The 24423-nt window shown below is 32.9% G+C and overlaps 1 protein-coding gene across 4 annotated transcripts in view; it reads left to right on the forward strand.

Moving 5' to 3' along the window:
* LOC144842763 (serine/threonine-protein kinase mig-15-like) overlaps positions 1-24423 on the forward strand; it is a 39211-nt gene that overhangs the window by 10881 nt on the left and 3907 nt on the right. Inside the window, exons 3-27 of one of the 4 annotated variants that reach the window (XM_078699288.1) lie at positions 255-311; positions 1681-1725; positions 5568-5651; positions 6987-7097; positions 8724-8814; positions 10378-10563; positions 11263-11344; positions 11790-11956; positions 12422-12506; positions 12953-13158; positions 16536-16619; positions 17039-17136; positions 17653-17792; positions 18352-18392; positions 18611-18705; positions 19014-19184; positions 19543-19674; positions 20007-20256; positions 20375-20518; positions 21133-21200; positions 21950-22123; positions 22609-22758; positions 23342-23420; positions 23702-23782; positions 24229-24368. In XM_078699288.1, the coding sequence (XP_078555414.1) occupies positions 255-311; positions 1681-1725; positions 5568-5651; positions 6987-7097; positions 8724-8814; positions 10378-10563; positions 11263-11344; positions 11790-11956; positions 12422-12506; positions 12953-13158; positions 16536-16619; positions 17039-17136; positions 17653-17792; positions 18352-18392; positions 18611-18705; positions 19014-19184; positions 19543-19674; positions 20007-20256; positions 20375-20518; positions 21133-21200; positions 21950-22123; positions 22609-22758; positions 23342-23420; positions 23702-23782; positions 24229-24368 (2961 nt within the window). Of the gene's footprint in view, positions 1-254; positions 312-1680; positions 1726-5567; positions 5652-6986; positions 7098-8723; positions 8815-10377; positions 10564-11262; positions 11345-11789; positions 11957-12421; positions 12507-12952; positions 13159-16535; positions 16620-17038; positions 17137-17652; positions 17793-18351; positions 18393-18610; positions 18706-19013; positions 19185-19542; positions 19675-20006; positions 20257-20374; positions 20519-21132; positions 21201-21949; positions 22124-22608; positions 22759-23341; positions 23421-23701; positions 23783-24008; positions 24083-24228; positions 24369-24423 lie in introns of those variants that run through there. The other 3 variants (XM_078699289.1, XM_078699291.1, XM_078699290.1) reach the window with 3 other exon arrangements.

A 24423-nucleotide genomic window follows, 5' to 3' on the forward strand; every position in this document is an offset into this window, starting at 1 on the left:
TCAATCCTGACCTAGTGCCAGGGTTGTAACTCACGACTCTTTCAACTACACTTCCTAAGCCTCAAATGGGACTTAGTTTATATTAAGCACGATACATTATAAAATAGTTTATCGATCCTGTAATTGGCGAGTTACTCGCTGTTGGATGCGTACAGGTATGAAATAAAAATTTTAAAAAAATGTGTGAAATGTCAGGTATAATAGTAATACTCCAGTACTTCGTTTATTATAATGTTCCTTTTTTCTTCTTCTAGGGCCGTCATGTTAAAACAGGGCAACTGGCTGCAATAAAAGTGATGGATGTAACAGAGGTAAAGATTAGTCATTAGTCTGTCGCTTTGTTTGTTTAACTGGTGTTGATGTTAAAACAGACAGATGATTATGCTATTAAGTGTTTTTATATAGTACTGTCATCTACATTAAACAATAAATTACATAAAATTACTGACAGTTTTATTTCCATTTATGAATCATTAATGTTATTTATCAGACACCATCAGTTGTCATCAATGTTTCATATGATTTATATCATCATTGGGCAATATTGTAGTGGAGCTGTAGCTTGGTGGTTAACATGCTTGCTTTCCTATCCAGGGTCCAGGGTTTAATCCTGATCTAGTGTAACCTATGATTGTATCATGGTACTGTAGTACTGTAATCAATCAGACAGAGACTTGATATTCAGTTACAAATATAGCACTTTATTTGGTTGTTCCAACATAACACAATCTAAAACATGAGTTTCTCCATCCTCAACCCACAAGGTCTCACCCTGAACGCCCTCTAGAGAGTGACGTTCACTTATAAGGTTACACTAGTATTACCAGGGTTGTAACTCACAACTCTTTCAACTCCACTCCCCGAAAAGCATCACTTTGTTCATAAGCAAAATAAATTATTTAAAAAATAGTCTTTAAACATTCTGTAATTGTCAGTTGGATGCCTGTGAACAAAAAATTCAGAAAAATCTGTAAGAATTGGACTTGAATTATTTCTACAGTACTGTATTAAAATTCAATATAGTGCAACACCTTTCATAAGATTATCAATTGTGTAATTATTCCGTTTCCGCTTTTGACCACAATTTATAATTGTAGAGATTTCTAAATAAAAGAGAATTAGCATTCTTCCAGTTGTGACAAACAAAAAAGAATTGCAGGTTGGGGAAAATTATTGAATAATCCTACTGAAAGAATTTCACTTGACCTTATTGGTACAAAGGTTAGAGGTGAACAGACAAAGTAATTTCTTTATTCAGACATCTAGGAATAAATGTAGATGTTATTTTAGATCACTTTATTATTATTTACTGGTGAAAAGTTAACACACTGTGTATACTGTAGCCTATGTTCAATTTTTATTTGAATTTATAAATGCTTAAATTTACTGAGTTTAGTTTAAAAAATAAATTGAAATTATTACCATTTTTATACTGATTCACACTGTAGGAATTACAAAGTCACTTTAGATTGTATTATATATAACTGTACCTTTGTAGGGTAAACATCATTTTTTTTGTAATTTATTCCAAATAAAAACAATATTATGTCTGCTTTACAGTACTGTATGTTTTACAGTACTGTATGTCATTAAACAGTGTATGCTCGACAATCATGCAGTTTTTCATTGGGAATGTAAATTTCCCAAATATATTACTTTTTAATTTTTGTTTTCTCACAGGAAGAGGAAGAAGAAATTAAACTTGAAATAAATGTTTTGAAAAAGGTAAGAATAAATAAAACAGTTTGTATTAATTCTCACTCCTATGTTGACATACTGTAGTACATACCTTTCCTACAGTAGCAGACCTCCGGCCCGAAACAAAGAGGTCATTGCTATACATTCTCTAGGGTATGGGGACATATTTGAGACACAGCAAAGTGTGTATGTCCATTAATAGAAGTGTCCCCTTAGTAGTAGTGTTCACTGAATTGTGGTTAGCAAAACAGGTGTTAAAATGTCTTTTGATGGAGAAATATCCTCTTTTAAATATATTTCATTTTTCATTTCGAATTTAAAACAATATAACATTTAAAAAAATACAGTAATGAATTCAGAGTAGCACAAATAAAGTAACCAATGGTCAAACATATTTCCATTGTGGCCCTTAAGGATGAAAGTAGGTAGAGTAAGTAAGTAGAAAGTATAGGTGTACTGTCCCCTATATAAATAGGGGTGTTCAAAACTAGAGGTTCTACTGTATTTTGTAACAAGTTCTTAGATTGTATTGTCAAAATCTGTACAAGTACATTTCCTTGTACAGTAAATATATTATTACGTCTGATTTATAACACACAACTGTTTGCACACCCATAAAAACTGTATTTAGATTAATAAACAAATATGAGAAAGACTTATTGACGTAGCAACAAGAGCATGTGAGCATAATCACACTTTGACGTAAGAAGCCTGACATCTAGCGCTGTAGCAGTGTAAGGATATTTCCAACCACCTCCCCTAAGTACACTATCCAGGACTCTTCTAAATCTTGCTAATCTTAGCCATTATTTTCAATAATTATACTCGTACCTAATATAACCTTTCTGAAGATTTCTGGTTTTGTGCAGATTGTTGAGAAATAAAAAATCAAGGGATATGTACAACTCAAATTTCTTCTTTAGGGATCATCTCAACAAAGTGTAATCCTGACTGACATTTTTTTTAAGCTTTGCGAATACTGTTGTCTGAAAATGTGTGTTTTATTATGTTTATATTATTCATTTATTGTACTTCAAATTCATGATTTGTTTCAGAAGTTATTTATACTGTAGTAACTGGTCAGTCTCCAAATTTGTAAATTATACATTTTGTAGTGTGTGCTTGTTTAATTAGGAAATCAAAGGCATAACTGTAGCTTCCATGTTGTTAGGGGTCAAATGTGTGCATTCAACCACGCATTTCCAGAAATATCCCTTGAAAAACTATTTTTAAAATTTGCATTACTAGACTAAAATTGTTCGTAACTGTAGAATGAGCTACTCCAAGCTGATTACGATAACGCTTAGCTGTTGCTATTTAAGTTCTAGGTTTGTTTTTCTATATCCTACAATATTCTTCCACAAGATACCGGTACATGCTCTGGCCCAATTGGACTGTGAGTGAGTTGCATACCGTATTATAATGCTGTTTTACTGAATCTTTAAAGCATAAATACATTCTTTTAAAGTCCAATTTACACAGACTTGCGGTAACAGTAATAAAAATATAGAATCTATGTTATTCCTTATAACCATTTACTCAGAATGCGGACCTCAAAATGGATATTCAACCTGTTAGTGGCAGTTTCATCGCTGTTGGTTGTCAACTGAATAAAATAAAAATAAATAAAATAAATAAATATATAGTAGATTGTAGGTCGGACAAGCTACAAGGTTTTTCCGCTTACCATTACCACTCGTCTCGGACATAACAGCCTTCTCACGACTTAACCTTAATTTATCTCTATTGTTAAAAAGGTATAAAATTAACTGTTTCAACTATTTAGTTCAAATAACTAGAGCTGTAAGTAACCTATCCTATATATACTGTACTACACTGAATCCCATTGTATGCTATTTCTTTGTCTATTTTTAATCTTTCATTTTTAACTGACATTTCTATAGCTATAATTCAAGGATGTTGTTTGCTGTTTTAAATGCATCATTACTCTCGGATAGTAGACACAAAAACTTAGTTATCTCCGTCTATTCATTGACTCAATTGCTCATTAAAAAGAACGAAAGCAGAATAATATTGTACTAGTTTTTACGATAAACGGAACAGGAGGTATTCCATTTTGCGACTGATGGTTCAACGACCATATGACAATGTTGGTGTTGCTAAACGAGGATAACCACATGTTTTAGTCACTATCTGTCACAGTCCTTGCTCAATGCTACAGTACAAATGTACTCTCCCAATACCGGACACCTTCGGGCTAGCCTACAGTTGTTTGTCTGGTTTTTGAATAGTCTTTTTTATTCTTGCTTGGGACATTTTGGATCTTAAGAAAAGTCTGTTTTTTTAATAGAGTTTCCGGTTTTTAGAGAGTCCAGTATTGGAAAAATTGAATGCATACTATTATAATATTATTATTTTTTTTAATATTTTTATTTCACCTTATACTTATAAACGGCATATGCTGACAATCAAGGGTCCTTCTTGATTAGTTATGATAAGTGGATGTGTGTATACTACTGTAGTACACCGGGGTAACCCTCTATTCATCTTGAAAGATGTACTATGTTCTTTAAAGTGCACATGAGCCAGATATGTACACTGGACCTACTGTTTATTGTTTATAGTCCTTTTCCAAGAAGACTATATAAATATAAAATAAACAAACAATTATAATCAAAAGTATTTGCCAATGATGAATTAGAACTCCTATTTGATGCGACAGTTTCTATCGTAATTCACTTGATATAATGACTAATCTATTACTTCAACTGATAAAACAAAAAATGAATCCCCTTATATTTTTGTATAATTTAAATGTCTAAATTCTACAGTATGTTCATTTGTAATCTTCTTGTCCGAATTCGTAGACTTTGTTCAAATTCAATGTTACATTACAATTTTCCTGTGATAATGTTCGTAAGAATGGTATTTTTTTGTAGAATTTTGTCTCTTTATAACAATTGTGTTTGTCAAAATCCTGAATTAGATATCTTTTACCTAAGTTTAAGTATTGTCCATGAATTAGTTAAACACTGCTGCCAATCTATAGATTAGATTAACTATTAGACTTTTTTGTTGTTGTTATTTTTAACATGTGTGTTTTATAGTATCTATATTTTCATCGTGTATTGGTGTATACACTGTTCTTTAAAGTTTAAATTGAAGATTTTTTTATATTTTGTTTATTTTTATATGTGCAATGCTTCCATCCAGACAGTACTGTATGTATTTCGCAGTATCTTCATACAGTACTGTAGTATGAGTCTAAAATAAATAGTCATATACAGTAGTAAGATATCAATTCTGTAACTCGGCCAGCTTGCTAATTATAAAGATGATATCTAGTTTAATTTGGCCATGATGGATTAGGCCATGTCATGTCAGTAGTGAAATTTGAATTTACTGGTTATTTTGCTGTGATTATTATAATAATATAAATCTAAATAAACAACTGTACTGTATTCATGTAAATAAAAAAATAAAAACAATGGTATACTACAATCGTGGGGATACTTTCAATTTCAATATATGAATATTAAAGAGTTTCTTGATACTGCATCAGTACAGACTTCGGGTTTAAGCCCAGCTTGGATGTAATTTAAGCTCACTCAGAAATATAAAGTTTAATATTCAATTTCTTTTATTTCAGAAGAATTATATCCATATCAATTATTATGTAAAATTTTTAAACCTGACCATTTGATCGTCTGATATACAGTACAGGGCTACAGTACGTACTGTATGTATGATGTACTGTACTTAATGAACAGATATCCACCCCTTGGCTGTTATTCTCCTCTTTAGTTTACCTGTATTACAGACATACTGTATTAAGTAGACAGTACTTTAGTTTACTCTACTGAAAGGTTAAAAGTTCATTAAATAATATTATTTCTATTTTGTTTCAGTATTCGCATCATAGGAATATTGCAACGTACTATGGAGCATTTATAAAGAAAGGCCGGCTACGAGGAACTGACGACCAGTTATGGGTAAGGTCATAGTTCAATGGTGGATCAAAAGCAAAACAATTACTAACTAGCTTAACCAAACACAAACAAATTAATACATATAATTTATTTATTTAATCTTTTTTAATTTCGAGGAACTGACAACCAGTTATGGGTAAGGTCATAGTTCAATGGTGGATCAAAAGCAAAACAATTACTAACTAGCTAACCAAACACAAACAAAATCATAATTTTTTATTTTATTTATTTTTTAATTTCGGCAAATAACAACAAAGGCTTTATTGTGTTAAGAGGTCATAAAAAGAGCCAGAAGCCAATTAGGTGTTCTAAGCTAAAGAACATGATTGAATTGTGGGTCACAAATAATCAACATATACTGTACATTACTGTAGCAATAACCAAGAGGTCCCAAGTTGAACAAGAAATATTTCTTACAAAAAACGCTGCTCGACATTTTAAAATTATCATAATCATTGTTCTTTTGATTAATTTATGATTAATTATTAAAAAGATGTCCTTTAATCCAATACATACAAATCACAAATACTATAGTTCTTTAATTATGAATCACATGCCCATTTTTTCACTAGTTAATTGTATACACAGCATTTGAAAGACGACATTCTTTCTTTATTTATTATCACCTGACATCCTTGATGTGTTTGTTGACACTCATTGCTGTACTATAAAATATAAATAGAACTGGGTAGGCTTTGTTCTAAGCCTGCTAGGAGGAGTCTTAGAATAGAACTGATGGTCATTGCCTTTATACTACAGAACATCTTAATTTTAACGACCAAGTTTAATTACTTTTTTTTTGCAATTTATGGCTCAGTAGAATTGATTGATCGATTGTATTTCAATTCAATTTTTATTTCGGAACAAGTCAATAAAGATAAACAACCAATAAGGAATAATAATACAAATAAATAGTTGAAAATTATATAATATTAATAATAAAATATAAAAACATTCGACTACAGAAAGGAGAGCTGCATGTTTGCAACAAACAATGTTTCAAATCAATTTTGAATTTTTAAAGATATATTGTCAAACTAATTTGTTGAACATGCCATTTTTTTCGGGTAATAAGTAAATTGCAACTAAAACTAAAGCCTTGTCTACAGTACACTATCAAACTTTGGGACAAAAAAAATGTGATGTGCCCATATATGGACATGATGATGTCACATTACTACCATGTTTGGGCATATCACTACAATATTTGGGCACATCACACTTTTTTGTCAAACTAGTTTGATAGTGTAGACAGAGCTTTAAAATAGATTTACGAATATAAAAGGATAATTGCTGTATGATATTTAATAAATAAGGATTTTTTTCTTGTACCACCAGTTGGTGATGGAATATTGCGGCGCTGGTTCTGTTACTGACCTGGTGAAAGCAACAAAAGGAACTTCTTTGAAAGAGGAATGGATTGCTTATATCTGTCGTGAAATGCTCAGGGTAAGTCTGCAGGTTTAAGAATCTGTACTGTAGAATACAATAGAAACCTTCCTATGGAAAAATCATGTTCAGGAACACTTTTGTGTTAAATCGAAAAGAGAAATCGAAATAATAAATAGAATCCCTCCTTTGGGACAGGGAAACCCCTATTAAGGGGACACTTTCCCATGGAAAGAACTAGATGAAATGTATCTATAACATTGTGGCCAACCCCTATTTAGGGACACTTGGTTGGGTCCTGATGGTGTCTCCTTAACAGGGATTCTAATATATTGAGTCTGATGTCATATCGCTGTTCTTTCTGTGTTAACTGCATCATCCACAAAAACCGAAGCTCAAAATAGGGTGTATGAGGTTCTTTTTACATAATTAGCTCATAAAGTGAGACGAGATTCGAACCAATGCCATGATGGTAATATCATAGAGTCTTCTCATAATCTTTCACATGACAAATAAGCATACAGTAGGCTTTTAAGGCTTCTTTTTATGAACATTTTAAATGCCATTTTATTGGATATTACATAAATAATTATGATATAAACTGTCTCTTCGGAATAAAACAAAACATTTTTTTTTAAATGAGCATAACACAATTATTGTATTCACTTTCGCAAAAGTAAACAGTCACATTTTAGATACAAACATTTTGCAATTAAATTTAATAAAATAACAAGGAGACAAATGGCTTCTCAGATTTGATTGGTTATTACAAAAGATCGATTTGTTGCAGGCAGGCAGGCACAATCAATCTGGTTATAGTACTTGTAACTGCAACATAATATTTAATAACAACACTACGCGAAATATACAAATAGATGGTAGATACAAAATGATTTCAATGATTACTTTAGTAAAAATAATTCTATGAGTTTGCCCTACTTTTGTAATGGCTTTATTTTGTTATTAAAAGCAGACATGCATGATTCGAATATACTAGTCAATTAGCAAAACAATGCTGGGCTAGCCTAAATTGTCCATTTTTCTGGATAGTTGGATTATCCCTGAGACCAAATTTGGGAAAGTAAGGGAGAGTTATAGTAAAGTAAAATGCAAAAATTGTCTGGATTCCACACCTACTGTACTGTACAATGACGTATGGTTTTGTTTTAAATTTACAGTAATAGAGAAAATAGTGATCATCAAATTATATTACCATGCTACATGGCATGATGATGTCATATCACTACCATGTTTGGGCACATCACACTTTTTTTGTCAAACAAGTTTGATAGTGTAGACAGCTTTACCCTGTCTTCCAAGTTGAAAAAAAAATACTCCTAGGATTGTAGTTTTCTTTATCTATATCCTGATTATACTATAGTTAAATCAAGAATTAAAATTAATTCAAGACACTCATTTGTGAGCTACACGCTAGCATCATACATTTTATAAGCTAGATTGTAATTTGAAAAATGATCTTTAGAATATAAATTTGGTGACATTTACAAATTTGTTCACATCTGTGAACATAACCTACAGTATGTGTGACATAACATTTAACATAGTCATATAAAAATACATACTGTATATAATTACTTACTATATTTATAACATAATGATGTCATATCACTACTATATTTGGGAATATCACCACCATATTTGGCACTGTTTTTTTTATTTCCTCAGGGTTTATCTCATTTGCATGCCAAGCATGTTATACACAGAGACATAAAGGGACAGAATGTTCTTTTAACTGAAAATGCAGAAGTCAAACTAGGTAAAGTATAACAAGCTACTGTTATCTTTTCATTGGTTACAGTATAAGCCAGGTTCAGCCGTAATTATAAGCCTAGTCTTGATTATAAGCCCAGTCTTGATTATAAGCCTAGTCTTGATTATAAGCCTAGTCTTGATTATAAGCCTAGTCTTGATTATAAGCCTTGTCTTGATTATAAGCCTAGTCTTGATTATAAGCCTAGTCTTGATTATAAGCCTAGTCTTGATTATAAGCCTAGTCTTGATTATAAGCCTAGTCTTGATTATAAGCCTAGTCTTGATTATAAGCCTAGTCTTGATTATAAGCCTTGTCTAGATTATAAGCCTAGTCTTGATTATAAGCCTAGTCTTGATTATAAGCCTAGTCTTGATTATAAGCCCAGTCTTGATTATAAGCCCAGTCTTGATTATAAGCCCAGTCTTGATTATAAGCCCAGTCTTGATTATAAGCCTAGTCTTGATTATAAGCCCAGTCTTGATTATAAGCCAAGTCTTGATTATAAGCCTAGTCTTGATTATAAGCCCAGTCTTGATTATAAGCCCAGTCTTGATTATAAGCCCAGTCTTGATTATAAGCCCAGTCTTGATTATAAGCCCAGTCTTGATTATAAGCCTAGTCTTGATTATAAGCCTAGTCTTGATTATAAGCCTAGCCTTGATTATAAGCCTAGTCTTCATTATAAGCCTAGTCTTCATTATAAGCCTAGTCTTCATTATAAGCCTAGTCTTCATTATAAGCCAAGTCTTCATTATAAGCCTAGTCTTGATTATAAGCCTAGTCTTGATTATAAGCCTAGTCTTGATTATAAGCCTAGTCTTGATTATAAGCCTAGTCTTGATTATAAGCCTAGTCTTCATTATAAGCCTAGTCTTCAGTATAAGCCCAATCTTTATTATAAGCCCAGTCTTGATTATAAGCCCAGTCTTGATTATAAGCCCAGTCTTGGATATACAGTAAAGATTGTATTCTTTTGTATATACAGTACACTAAGCCTTGGCACAAATATGTGATTGGACACAGTTGAAGGGTAGTTGTCAATATATCCAGCATCCAAAAAGTCATTCTATATAGCTATTGCATTGATGTTGGCCCTAACCCTAACTTTATAAATATGTAATGTAAATGGGGAATAACCTGCGACTTGCAGCCAACTGAGCTGAATTGTGCACAGGTGTGGATGACACATACCACAACTTTCTACTCCCCTATAAGAGTCCCTTCTTGTCGAGTGCTGCCACCAAATTGCGCCGCCCGTTCGTCTGTCCACAACGACAGTTGCTGAACTTTCTACCCTTTTAAAAATAGATTTAGTAGAACTATGTTAAAAACAAAAACAAAAAAAATTCAAATGAAAACATTTATTATATTATTTATGTATTTATGTACTGTATTATATTTTATCTGTTGATCTGGGCCTCCACGTATACAGTATATAAAGTATATAAAGTTGAACTTGAACTTAAGTATTATTTCCAACTTCCTAACCAACCAACCATAACCCTATGAAAGATGTATTTTAACAACATGGAGAATACATTAGCAACTTTTTTTATAAATCTTTAGTTGATTTTGGTGTCAGTGCCCAACTTGATAAAACTATCGGGCGTCGAAACACATTTATTGGAACACCGTACTGGATGGCTCCTGAAGTTATTGCTTGTGATGAGAACCAGGAAGCTACATATGACAACCGCAGTGACAACTGGTCACTGGGCATCACAGCATTGGAGATGGCACAAGGCGCACCACGTGAGTTGAAGTCTGGTTGAATATCACCGGAAGGTCTTAAGCTCTGTCTACACTATCAAACTTTGTGACAAAAAATTGTGATGTGCCCATATATGGATATGATGATGTCATACCATTACCATCTTTGGGTATATCATTACCATTTTTGTCAAACTAGTTTGATAGTGTAGGCAGAGCTTTAAAGCAACTTTTGGGTATCTTTGGTTGTGTTCTTAGATGAGAGATTGGGTGCTGTATAGACCAGGAGTGATGGTGTGAAAGGGGAAGGCTTTACTCTCATTTCCTTGTCCTTCGGATAGGATGTAAAGCCATTGGTCTTGTGTGCATACAGTGCATGTTAAAAAACTTGGTACACTATTAACAAGTTAGGTGCTGCACTCAGTGGCGTAACCTAGAGACCCTCCAATGCTGGAGGCCTCTGGTGTTTTTAACCTTTTTAAACATATTTTAATGCCTGGGCACTACTCCGGGGCCCCTGGGTTTAGTCAGTGAGAGCTCATAGCCGTTACGGCACTGGCTGCACTGCTGGCTGCTGCGAGTCCATTGAGGGCCCAGTCCGAATTTTCTTTTCTTGAGAACAATTAATCAATACCTCTAACTGAATGCATACAGATGTCTTGTACAGTACTACTACATTTTTAGAAATATTTAAATATGTTACATAATTCTTATATTTATAAATGTTTATTATTTATCTAGCTTTGTGTGACATGCATCCAATGAGGGCGCTCTTCCTTATTCCAAGAAATCCATCACCAAAACTTAAAAGCCCTAAAAAATGGTAAGATAAAATTTATATCCTATTCATTTAATGTAGATTTTGTTTGATAAATACAGTAGCTGAAATAGAATGTATGTTATACAGTATTGGAGTGTATCCTTGCAATCTGATTGGTTGATTTCATATCACATGCTGTGAATTACTGTATTTTTTCCCATTTTAATGATGAGTTTTTTATTGCAAGCTCATGTTTTTGTAAAGATTTTTTAAGCAATACATTGGTGAATAAGTGCTTTTGAGACCTGTAGTATGACTTCTGCACTGTGGCCAAAGCCTGAGCGCCTAGGCCTAGAATCCAACATCCATTATTCATTGCATTGAACATTTATTCTTTCAACTCACTAATATTTTCTCTCTATCCAACTCATAAAAATGTATTATTTTGTATAGTATATGAACATTGTTTGGTTAAAAATCTATTAATTATTTCTTATATTTTCTGCAGGACCAAGAAATTTGTCAACTTTATTGAGAAATGTTTGATTAAAAATTATCATGACCGACCAAACACAACACAACTCCTGAAGCATCCTTTCATTAAAGATATGCCTAACGAGCGTCAGACACGAATTCAACTCAAAGACCACATTGATAGAACGAAAAAGAAACGAAGTAAAAATATTCATATTTTTTTTTTATGACATTGTGCTTATAATTTTATAAATTGTTTGATAGGCCATCATTGAATGCCACGTTGAAATTTTACAAAAAATCCTCCTATGGATCAACAGACAATAATAATAATAATAGTACTAGTATAATAATAAGAGTTCTTTTTCCAATAAATCTTTCATTGCTCATGGCGCTGTAGACTCAGATGGTCACATCATGTCAGTGCAATCACTTCAAGTTGCTCTCTCATCTTTCCACTACACAGTGGCTGTGTGTGGACTAGTACAACGGGGTAACCCCCTACTTGTCTCGAAAGTGCACATGAGCAATGTGTGTACACTAGACCTACTGTTTATAGTCCTTTTCCGAGAAGACATGATAGTAAACATAGAGATAATATAGTAGCGCAAAACATCTGACCAATTAACTTAGCACCGTAAATGTGTATGATTATTTCATTTGTAGTTGAAGATTGTACAACAGATCATGAAGGCTATATAAGCCAGGAAAGCGATGAAGAGGAACCAATTCAGGATGAGGGAGAACCAAGGTACTGTAATAGCATTTAGCATTTAACTACATTTTTTATTTTACTTCAATAAAAATATTTTAGTTTGTTTCAATGGTTTATGTGGAATTCAATAAACTATGTGTATGTTTACCAAACAAAGTTTGCTAAATAATAAAGATGTTTAAAGAGTAAAGTGTAGCTACTGTAGTGGAATATGTTTGACATTGCCCCTGAATTATCAAGTCCATTTGACTTCTGCACTTTAAAAGTTACAATAAAATGATGTACTGGTCCATTCTACTCCTGTCTTTGTGGACAGACGAACGGGTGCTGTTTAGTTGCAACACTCGACACGAAGTGACCCTTAGGGGAGTAGAAAGTTGTGGTATGTGTCGTCCTCACCTGTGCACATTTCAGCCCAGTAGGTTATTCCCCCATTTACATTTTTACATATATATAAAAACCATATCATTCTATGCCTTCAGCTCAATGTTACCTGGGCCCAAAGATTCTACACTTCGAAAGAATTTCCAAGACATCCAAAATCTAGGAGGAGGCCAACCAGCCAAGCGGCCACCATCGGATGCGCCACCAAGAAGTAGTGGTTTCCATCAACCTCGTCCTGTTGACCAGATTAGGCAACCTCCTCAACCACCACCAGTTCATAGACCCAGAGAGAGACAAGCAGTTGGTAGGTTAAAGGTCATATGAAAGGAGGAACATTTTTCTATTTTTACCACATTCATGGGTTGGGTCCTTATCTTAAAAATTACATATTTTATGGTTTTTACTTTACTTTCTCTTGGATCTTTTCACACTGCTTTTGAAAATCGCATAAAATAGCAAACAGTAGTTGATCTGTGCACAGCAAATAATAAAACTCTGTTCATTTTCCTCTTTTTTAAACTTTTTTTTTCAAAATTTTCTGCTTTTAATTTCTACTTTTAAACGTATTGAGGCATTGCTTTATAAAAACAAGTATATTATTATACTTTTGTTAAGATATGATTACAGCAACACTTCTGTGGTTAACCAAGTTTACAGTACCACTTCTGTAGTTAACCACCAAGCTACAGTATCACTTATGTTATTTTAACTACCAAGCTACAGAACTACTTCTGTCAATTTAACAACCAAGCTACAGAACCACTTCTGTCATTTTAACTATCAAGCTACAGAACCACTTCTGTCAATTTAACTACCAAGCTACAGAACCACTTCTGTCATTTTAACTATCAAGCTACAGAACCACTTCTGTCATATTAACTACCAAGCTACAGAACCACTTCTGTCATTTTAACTATCAAGCTACAGAACCACTTCTGTCATTTTAACTACCAAGCTACAGAACCACTTCTGTCATTTTAACTATCAAGCTACAGAACCACTTCTGTCATATTAACTACCAAGCTACAGAACCACTTCTGTCATTTTAACTATCAAGCTACAGAACCACTTCTGTCAATTTAACTACCAAGCTACAGAACCACTTCTGTCATTTTAACTACCAAGCTACAGAACCACTTCTGTCAATTTAACTACCAAGCTAGTACCACTTTAAATTTGCAGTGCTTTACATTTGTTGTTTACATTTATCCGTTTTAATCAAATTTATAATAGTTTATCTTGAACAGAGCATTATTTTTTGTCCTTTAGAATTCACCCACCCGTACTCCCCTATTATAGTTCAATTTACTTGAACCAATCCTTAAGCAATGCTTTTATATTCTAACGTCGGCATATTTCTTCTATTAAACTTTATGTGACAAAACTACCATACCATATTTGTGCACGTCACACTTTTTTTGGCAAAATAGTTTGATTAGTGTAGACAGAGCTTAATGCATAACCTATATATATTATATGCACTGAAATAATTTTTTTACAGCTATAAGAAAATATTTTTGTGTTTATTGCATTTGGATAATAGCCAATCTATAAATTACCATATTGCATTAGCATTTTAACTTTGTCTAGATTCTGCGAACACACAATTGAAAGTAAAAGCATAATAAAAGTGTCGTTTACTTTAATATAAATACACTTGACATTTTAATGGATGATAAACTATTAATCCATTTCAAAGCTGAAGAGAAACTTGAAGACCAAGTGTTTACTACTAATATGTTTTGAGAGCGATAAACATATTACTTAAACTTGGCATTTCAAAGGATCCATTCTATAAGCTTCTTGGTAAGATTTACTAGGGAGCACTTAGAATGGATCCAAACAGCTGGCAAAGCACTTACACACCACAAATCTTAGTTCGATCACTTTTTCTCCTCCTTTAGATTGATATTAATTTTCCTTTTGTTTTTTTTTTTTTTATTATTTTCATTGTTTTCACACTTTCTATTATTACTAGGGAGTTTTATGATTTCATTGTGCGGCGGTGCCTAGACTGCAAAAAGAGTGTGGCAGAAATCACCACATGCTAACAGATTGATTTCAAATTACCTTATCATGTGTTCCACATTATATGTGGATGCATTTATTAATTTACATTGCTAATTTAATTAAATTAAATTACATATTTATTTAATCAGGGAATGAATACAAATTAATCAATGCTGGTTAAAAGCCTAGCTTGTCTCAAATTGACGATATGGCAAGTGGGAAAAATATGAGTATATTAACTATTAAAAAACACAGCTTATTTCTTTTATTTGGCAAATTCAAAGAAGCTATCACATTGCTGGTTATAGTCTGACCATGCTCAAATGTCTGTTACGCTCTGTTGCTTTCATGAAATATAAGAACTCCCTATGTTTTTACTATAGTTGCTATCATCAGTAGAGTTAGTATCAATAATGCGATTTTAGATCATCATTTTGGTATTTTTCTTTGTTTTTTTCCATTTCATTGTTTGTATAAACCATACAAATCATTTCATGGCTGTACATTACATTTAAAAAAAATTATTTGTAAATTAAAAAAATTAACTAATAACATACTTTTATGAAATTGTTGACTAATAGTTTTTGCTGTTTTTTAAACGGATTTTCTTTAAAATGTTTTCTTTCATCAAATTTCAACTTTATTATTCCATACCATGCGTATTGTTTTCTATATTTTAATATTTGAGGATAGAATGTACAATTACGACATTGCATTCTATTATTTAATATATAACCGTCAATAATTAGAAAGTATTACCACATTTTATATGTACCCTATCCCAAAATCCCAAATCATTATGAATTTTACTTTTTCAGACTTTCCCAATTTTGTATGTACCTGTATAAGTATCTAAACTATGAACTGAGGTCAAAGTTCACACTAAAAACAATCGAAAAATTCTTTTTAATTTACAAGTTCTACTGGTCATTTGCATAATATGCAATACGGAGTTGAGCTGTAGCTGGGTAGTCGGGTCAACGTGCTTGCCTTCCAGTCTCAAGGTTTAGGGTTCAATCCTGACCTAGTGCCAGGGTTGTAACTCATGACTCTTTCAACTCCACTCCCTAGCCTCAAATAAAACTTATAAAATAGTTTATTCATCCCCTATTTGTTTATAAATGTATTATTATGATGATCTAAAATGTATTAAGAATTGTGTTTTGTGGATTTATTTGACTTTGAATTTGAATAATTAACCTGTTTATATTAATATATAGTTTTAATTTTGAACAACTTTAAAATTTCAACAAAATAAAAGTTGTAAAAAATTTAATAAAAATTTATGTCATATATTTCTAATGTTGAGAAATATGTGGTTTCTAACAGAATTTTATTGCCATAACTACATCACCGTGGAAACAAACATTCAAAACCAAATTAAATTACACTATCTATTTTATGTGACAAAAATATGTGATGTGCCCATATATGGACATGATAATGTCATATCACTACCATATTTGGGCATATCACTACCATACTTGGGCACATCACACTTTTTTTGTCAAACTAGTTTGATAGTGTAGACAGAACTTAAAATAATCGTAGCAAATTAATCCACATAAACATTTGATAGTACAATACTGATGATAGAATTTTATTTCCTATGACTTTTTTTATTTTGTCTTTCTTTTCCTTTTTGATGTGTTTGCATGTATTACATCACAGAGGAGCACAATGCAATTGCACAACCCAAAATCCCAGTTGTCGTTGCTGTCCCTAAACCACAGCCTATCATCACACAGCATATGGGTAAGTTTAGGGAGCATTCTGATAGAACTTTGAAAACAAAAAATAAATTGCTCCCTTGTTTCTTCTCAGGTGACACCATAATTATTGTTGTATCTATTTTTGTTTGTGCCAAGGTTTGACAGTGTACAAATAATGAATGTTTATGAGTGCAATGGTACAAATAACTTCATGAGTTTAAAATAGAACATTTTACACTGTATGAAAGAGGTAGATATGTATATTGCATAGCCTGTTTAAATATGTGAACGTGATTGGCTATGCCCTTCGGGAAAATATAATCCCTTGGGAAAAATATAATTCTATAGATATAATATTTCCCTATAACCCTGATATTATGTGAAAACCTGTCTCGGTGTTAAATATAATATTTTATATACCTTGCCAATAATTGTAATTTCAATTTTTGTCACCCAATATAGCAAACCGTCCTCAAGTAGCACAGTACGTTCAAGTACAGCCTGAACCGCCTCGACGCAGACCAGCATCGGATATCGTTAGACCTAATCCTAATGCAGTGGTATGAAATTAGAAAACCTTGTTGTAACTTGAGTAAAGCCCATGACCTCTAAGAGGTGTCCAATTTCATAATAATAGTAATAATAATTGTTGTGAAAGCTCTAAGCACTACATTTTACCCATTTCTTTTTGTTGTCAACCATGTTTCGAAATATACTCCAAAAATGCAGCTAGTAATCGGCGCAAAGCGTTGTCTTGACCTTACCAGGTCCCCATTTGTACACTTGAGTGGCGAGAGGCCAATGCCTTGCCTAAGGATACAAGCAATGGGACAAGAGTTGGATTCAAACCCACGAAACTCACGATCAGTAGTCCAACATGCACATGTTTGCTTATTTTATAGAAAGACTATAATCTAAATAATTTAGAAATGGGCTTCTTCGATACGTTTTATTTACTTGGTACTTGGTGGTTGTCCTCTTGAATACTCCACAAGGAAGTCTTACAGAGGCCATTTAGAACAACAACATTTTGTATTAATTTGTAGTAATCATTAATTTTTCTGTTCTGCTTTTAGGATCTTGCGGTGCTTGCAGAGCACCTGAAAGACCTTGCCACTGAACCCTCTCCAGCCATGCCAATTGATGACGATGATGATGAAGACGAGGAGGGAGATAAGGATGGCTTCATTCTGGCCTCAGCTGCTCCACGTCCACTGTATGCTGACATCCATACTTTTATCAAATATTTATGAATAAAAAAAAAAATGTTTTCTGTCTTTAGACACATGTGGCCAAGGATTACCAATAGTAAATTAATCACTGTACTATCAGATTGGGGGTAATCCCCCTGATACAGGGGCTATTTTGTGAACCAGTTCACCGGGGTAACCCCCCTCAAAATCATGCCGACATTGTTGGCTCTTTAGTTACGTTAAACGGCGCCCTTGCCTTAACTGCTCGGCCATTTGACTCGCTTTTAATCTATATCTTTATTTCATTAATCTGTATCTTTATTTCTTTAATCTATATCTTTATTTCTTTAATATATATCTTTGTTTCTTTAATATATATCTTTGTTTCTTTAATCTATATCTTTTTTTCTTTAATCTATATCTTTATTTTTTAATCTATATCTTTATTTCTTTAATAATCTATATCTTTATTTCGAAAATTAATTCCAGCAAAGTTTTTGCTAACAAAGTTTCAGTTTAAATTTAACTTCCTGTCTAATTAAAGTTATGTTACCTAATCTTTTTTTTTACTTTTTCATTTAGACCCGATGATACAGACACACTACAAACGTTTGTAATTCATGGTAAGGTTAAATTTTACTAGAAAAATTATTTTAAAATTAAGTGTATCCAGTATTACACCCTCTACATAGCGCAGCTTTTATTGAACTTGATGACCTCTGACCTCTTTTATATACATTATGGTATCTATATGCACTATAAAGTGTCATAATAATTTAGATAATGATTTTGAATTTTTGTTTAAATAATTATCGATTGTATTTGTTTTTTACATTTTCAGAAAATGAGGAAAGTGAATTAAACAATGTTGCTGGAATTAGTATATCATCTAGTTTTATAGCTGGGGCATCACAATCTCCTATAAATAGAACACAGGTTGGTTATACTAATACTGTAAAGCCTTGAAAAGAAGCTTCCTTTTTTAGTACTCTTGGGTTGGCTTCTTTTCAAGATTACTTTTGCAAGAGGGGAGCTTATTTTTTAAATGAATGCTGTACAATTTTTGAATTGCTACAATAATAGGATTGTTGAGACATTACCAAGTTTACATATTTGTGATCAAATGCAATGAATTACCATAACATGTCCTAGAACATCACAACCCATTTTAAATTGACGTGTCATGTACTTGTTTTTAGGATGTATGTTGAAAAATATAAATTTGCATATGTTTCATTTGAAAGCAGGTCGATATTGCACCGGTTCGCAATCAACCTAGACGTGACTCTCCGTCCCAGCATCCAGCAGCGGCTAATCTTAGACGGCGGTCGTCAGGATCTCCAAGTCACAGTCGACGCCACAGTGGGACGCCACCACTGTCTGGTAGTAGAAGCAGTCCAGTTGTAGATAGAAGGGTAACGTTTTGCTATAAAACATTTTTAAATCTTAATAGTCTGAAGTATAACCAACAGTGATTAACGTCCTGTTTACACAGAGGTTTTGTCTGAGTCACTCTTCTGTAGCAATGCTTTACTAACATAAAGCTCTGTCTACACTATCAAACTTTATGTGACAAAAAAATGTGATGTGCCTATACAGTAAATGGACATGATGGTGTCATATCATATTTAGGCACATCACACTTTTTTTGTCAAAGTAATTGAATAGTGTAGACAGAGCTTTAGAATAACAATCTCCAAACAGCCTAACTATACAGTACATTACTCTTGCTAACAAATCTAAAAATGTATTTTTAACTATTATTTGTTACAGGGAGAGGGTCGACCAGGAAGTGAAGAGATTGGCGGCGGAGACGTTCTTCCAGACCTTCTAGCACAGTCTGGCTCCAAGGGACCATCAAGATCTAGTCAACAACTTGATAGAGATCGGGCATCTTCAGATGAGGTAAGTTAAAAGCTCTAGGCAGTAAGACCAGATGTCTTGGTTCAAATCAAGTATGAGTTAATGTGTAAAAAATTCTTTTTATCAAACAAATGGTGCAAATTATGAGATGGTAAATACCTTCTTTTCTTGATTTTTTTTCTTTTTTTGATTTTTTTACACATTTTTAATTACAATTCAAATGAACATTTACAATCAAGTATAGGTTAAGTTCTTGTATCATATAATTAATTTCTTGTACTGTGAAATAACTAATGTTACAAGGTTTTATTATTTAAGATAACAATTAAAAGAGTATTTTTATACTAACAATTAGTCCTATTTCTTTAAAATAGTATCGGCAAGCAGTAGGACCAAGCCCCCCACCCAAGCGCTCCGGTGTTATGGAGAAGCAAAAGTCATTTGCTGCCTTCGGTTTTGGAGCTGCCACACCAGCTGGCCCAGGGGGTCAGCCCGTAAACAGACGTGGATCACAGATCAGTGTAAACGTAAAACCCACAACTCCAGAAAGTCTCAACGATATGCCCGAGATAAGGAAATACAGGAAACGCTTCAACGCAGAGATTTTATGTGCGGCATTATGGGGTATGTACCCGCAGAAATCGTACAAACTATTTTATGATACGATTTAGGGATATGTCTAATTATGTTCTGTTACACACAGTTTTATTCGCATTTAATTATGTCACTGTTTTATAATTAGGTGTAAATTTACTGATTGGGTCAGACAGTGGTCTTGTCTTATTAGACAGAAGTGGTCAGGGAAAAGTTTACCCACTAATTTCTCGAAAGCGCTTCCAGCAAATGGACGTACTAGAGAGTCAGAATATTATGGTTTGCATATGTGGTAAGCAACCCTTGATTTATGGATATCAATATTGATCATGTACATTATAAAGTATACTTGTTTGTGAATGGGTAGTAGAATTAATATTACATTACAGTACAGTATTGAAATTTCCACTTCTTCGACCAGTAGCCGTATTTCCCCTAAATATTGTGTTTTTTACTTAATTCAATAAATAGTATTTTCCTTTAAAATTGTATTCACATAGATGGGAGGTTTTTGTAATCGTAAAGTTAAGTGTTTCCCTTATCCTAAGTGTGAATGCTGAATACGGCCACAGGCTGGTTCTAAAGCTCTGTATACACTATCAAACTAGTTTGACAAAAAAAGTGTGATATGGTAGTAATATGACATCATGTCCATAATGGTCATATCACATTTTTTTGTCACATACAATTTGATAGTGTAGACAGAGTTTAAAGTAATTGAAGTCTTAAATATTTTTATTTTTTCTATAACACTTGCCATCACCTGCAAAATAATTAGGTAACATCTTTAAATTACTATTTATTATAGGCCTTCAATTAATTTGCATTTGGGATTCGATGTAGGTAAAATTGGAAAGCATGCTTAAATGCATAATAAACTTAATTTTAATTTTTAATAAATTATAGGAAAGAAGAACAAATTGAAAGCATACTACTTGTCCTGGTTGAAGCAAAAAATAGTAAAAAATGAGGAGGTAACATACAAAAATAATGTTGTATCATTTATTTAAGCTCTGTCAAACTAGTTTGGCAAAAAAAGTGTGATGTGCCGAAATATGGTAGTGATATGCCAAAATATGGTATTGATATGACATCACCGTGTCCATATATGGGCACATCACATTTTTGTGTCACATAAAGTTTTATAGTGTAGAAAGAGCCTTAGATAAGCATTTTCTTTGTGTTTGTGTTTAAAATACAGATATGAAAACAAAATTGTTTTGGGGAAAATTGTTGTGGTTGTATATTATTGCGATAGTTTTTTGTAGTTGTGAAAATCGCTCAGTTACTGCAGTAACATTTTGTTTACTCTGCAGTAATGCAATTATTTAACAAGATTTTTATGGGTAATCATACACACTGTTTAATTGTAGTGACTGCCTCATAAACATCTATGTTGAAATGAAATCATATTTTATTTCAATAAAAACAAATTAGAAAGATAAATCTATTCAACTGGACTTGCTTGTTAAACAGCAAAGTTTCAATCATCAGGCCGAATGATGGATATGTGGTGTTTGGTCAGTGACCTGTGACGAGGTCAAAGAGCTGTTTAGTAAAACGTTTAGGGATTTTGTTGATAACTGAATTGAAAGTTCCGGATAAGTGGTGACATAGGCCACCCGCCAACCTTCTGTTCAGTAAAGGTGCTTTGTATTTGACATACACAGCCTCTTTCACACCATAAAAGAAATTTCTGAATTATATGTTTTCTCTCTGTCAGGCTCTCGACAGCAAAAAGAAAATTGCATACGTACCCGTCGGAGACCTAGAGGGCTGCATTCATTACAAAGTGGTGAAGTACGAGAAGATCAAGTTCCTTGTGATTGCATTACGAGACAGTATCGAAATTTATGCTTGGGCGTCAAAACCGTACCACAAATTTATGGCATTCAAGGTAATTTGTCATCACTAATGCTTTTTTCTCGCCCAACTGACATTCAGAAATGTTATACTTTATAAGTAACCAACATCCAGTGTATTTAAAATATATGTTATGTTTATAAATTGACATAAAAGTGAGAATGAAAGAAACTTCTTATACCAAGATTAAAATCCATGAAAGGGGACTATCTTTAGTTTAGGACTAAGGATAATCCTGGACTATCTTTGATACAGTATTAATGAAACCTGGACTAACTAGTGCTGGACTAGGCTATAACAAATTACAGCAGCTATTGTTTTGGCCTTTGACAATAAAGTTTTCTTGTATCTTTTATGATGTTTCCTTCTAAACTTGTTCTAGACACGCTAGCATTGATATGCCTGATTGGAGCAACTCTTTAACTTCTTCTGCATGGTACGGTGGAACAACTCTTAGTTCCTGTTATATCTGTGTTAAATATATTAGCTATTCCCCTAATGTATATATTTTTATTTCAGTCATTTCCAAACCTAACTTTCCGACCTCAAATAGTGGAGTTGACCGTTGAAGATGGTCATAGGTTGAAGGTTATATACGGGTCAAGTGTGGGTTTCCACGCTATTGACCTAGACTCGGCATCTGTCAATGATATATATTCACCTAGTTCTGTAAGTACACGTACTAAATTATAACAAACCTGAGTGTGTCCTTGCTATTTGATTGGATAATTTCGTACAATATGCTTTCAGTATTAGTTCTATTGCATGGTAACAGTTCTATTTAATGGTTCTATTATATTACATGGCAGCTTTTTGTAAAAAAAAAGATTAATTTTGTGTGTGTTGCATTAGTGCTCTGTCTATACTGTAATACTATGCGGCCAAAATCTGAGTGCTGCCTTTTTAAATGGTGTAGCCTGCTGTTGCCAGATTAAAGACATAGAATAAATTAATTGGCCATTATAAATTCACCTAATAGCTGGAAATGTAATTTTTGTCAAGGTACATTAAATTAAAAATAAAAGTGTATAGCATGGTATAAATGTAGATCTCTAGTACACCAGTAATGAAGTCAACTGATACTTAGTAATCCAATGATGGTCATGTGTTTTCAGAAGAAGACGGCTACAAGAACAGTAAACAATAAATTTATTTTCATTTTTGGATACTGAAAGTCCAACCAACATTTAATATTTTGAATCATTTTGTTTATAAATAAATTCAGCATTTCTTCCTCTTTTTTTTGTTGCAGTATTCTAGTAAAATCACACCGCATTGTATTGTAATAGTACCCAACACTGAGAATAAACAACTTTTGCTGTGTTATGACAGTGAGTACAATTTTGTGTCCAGCTGTTATATATTTTTTATAATTTTTTTTTACAGTAAAGTTGGAGAAGAAATCTTGTATAAAATACTATTGGATTCATTTGAGTGCATGGTATATATAGATATATACAATTAAGATGCTATTTTTTTTTTATTACAAACATTTACAAAAATATTTCAGATGTAAAAGCATATAAATTAAATATGTTTTAATTTTGTTGGCCTTGTTCATTTGATAAACTACAGTAAATTATTGATATTTATTATTTTTATTGTATTTTAGATGAAGGAGTATTCGTAGACACAAATGGAGAAAAGGTGAAAGATGTTATATTACAGTGGGGAGAGCTGCCCACATCAGTAGGTAAGTTAAATAGTAGTGGCACAGTGGCTTGGTGGTCGACATGCTTGCTTACCAATTCTAGAGTCCTTGGTTCAAATCGGAGTTCCACAATTTTTGTTCAATACTACCTAAGCCTTATATTAGTATTGGTTTAGAAAGTATGGCTTTCCCGTCCATTGCTTGCTGTTATAAATATTTAGAATACAAAATATGTGAGGTATTATTTATTTTAACCTTTTATTTACAGCTTATATCAGTACTGGGCAGATCATGGGCTGGGGCAATAAAGCTATTGAAATATGAGCTGCCGGCACGGGTCATTTAATATCATTTAATGTTACCTCCTTTTATTTACAGCTTATATCAGTACTGGGCAGATCATGGGCTGGGGCAATAAAGCTATTGAAATATGAGCTGCCGGCACGGGTCATTTAATATCATTTAATGTTACCTCCTTTTATTTACAGCTTATATCAGTACTGGGCAGATCATGGGCTGGGGCAATAAGGCTATTGAAATACGAGCTGCCGACACGGGTCATCTTGATGGTGTGTTTATGCACAAAAGAAGTCAGCAGCTTCGATTTCTTTGTGAACGAAATGACAAGGTATGTGTAATTTGATGACTTATTCTACCACCAGAACTATGGTCAAGGACAACCT

Source organism: Antedon bifida, chromosome 5 (assembly GCF_963402885.1).
Source record: "Antedon bifida chromosome 5, ecAntBifi1.1, whole genome shotgun sequence".
In the NCBI taxonomy this organism is placed as follows: domain Eukaryota; kingdom Metazoa; phylum Echinodermata; class Crinoidea; order Comatulida; family Antedonidae; genus Antedon; species Antedon bifida.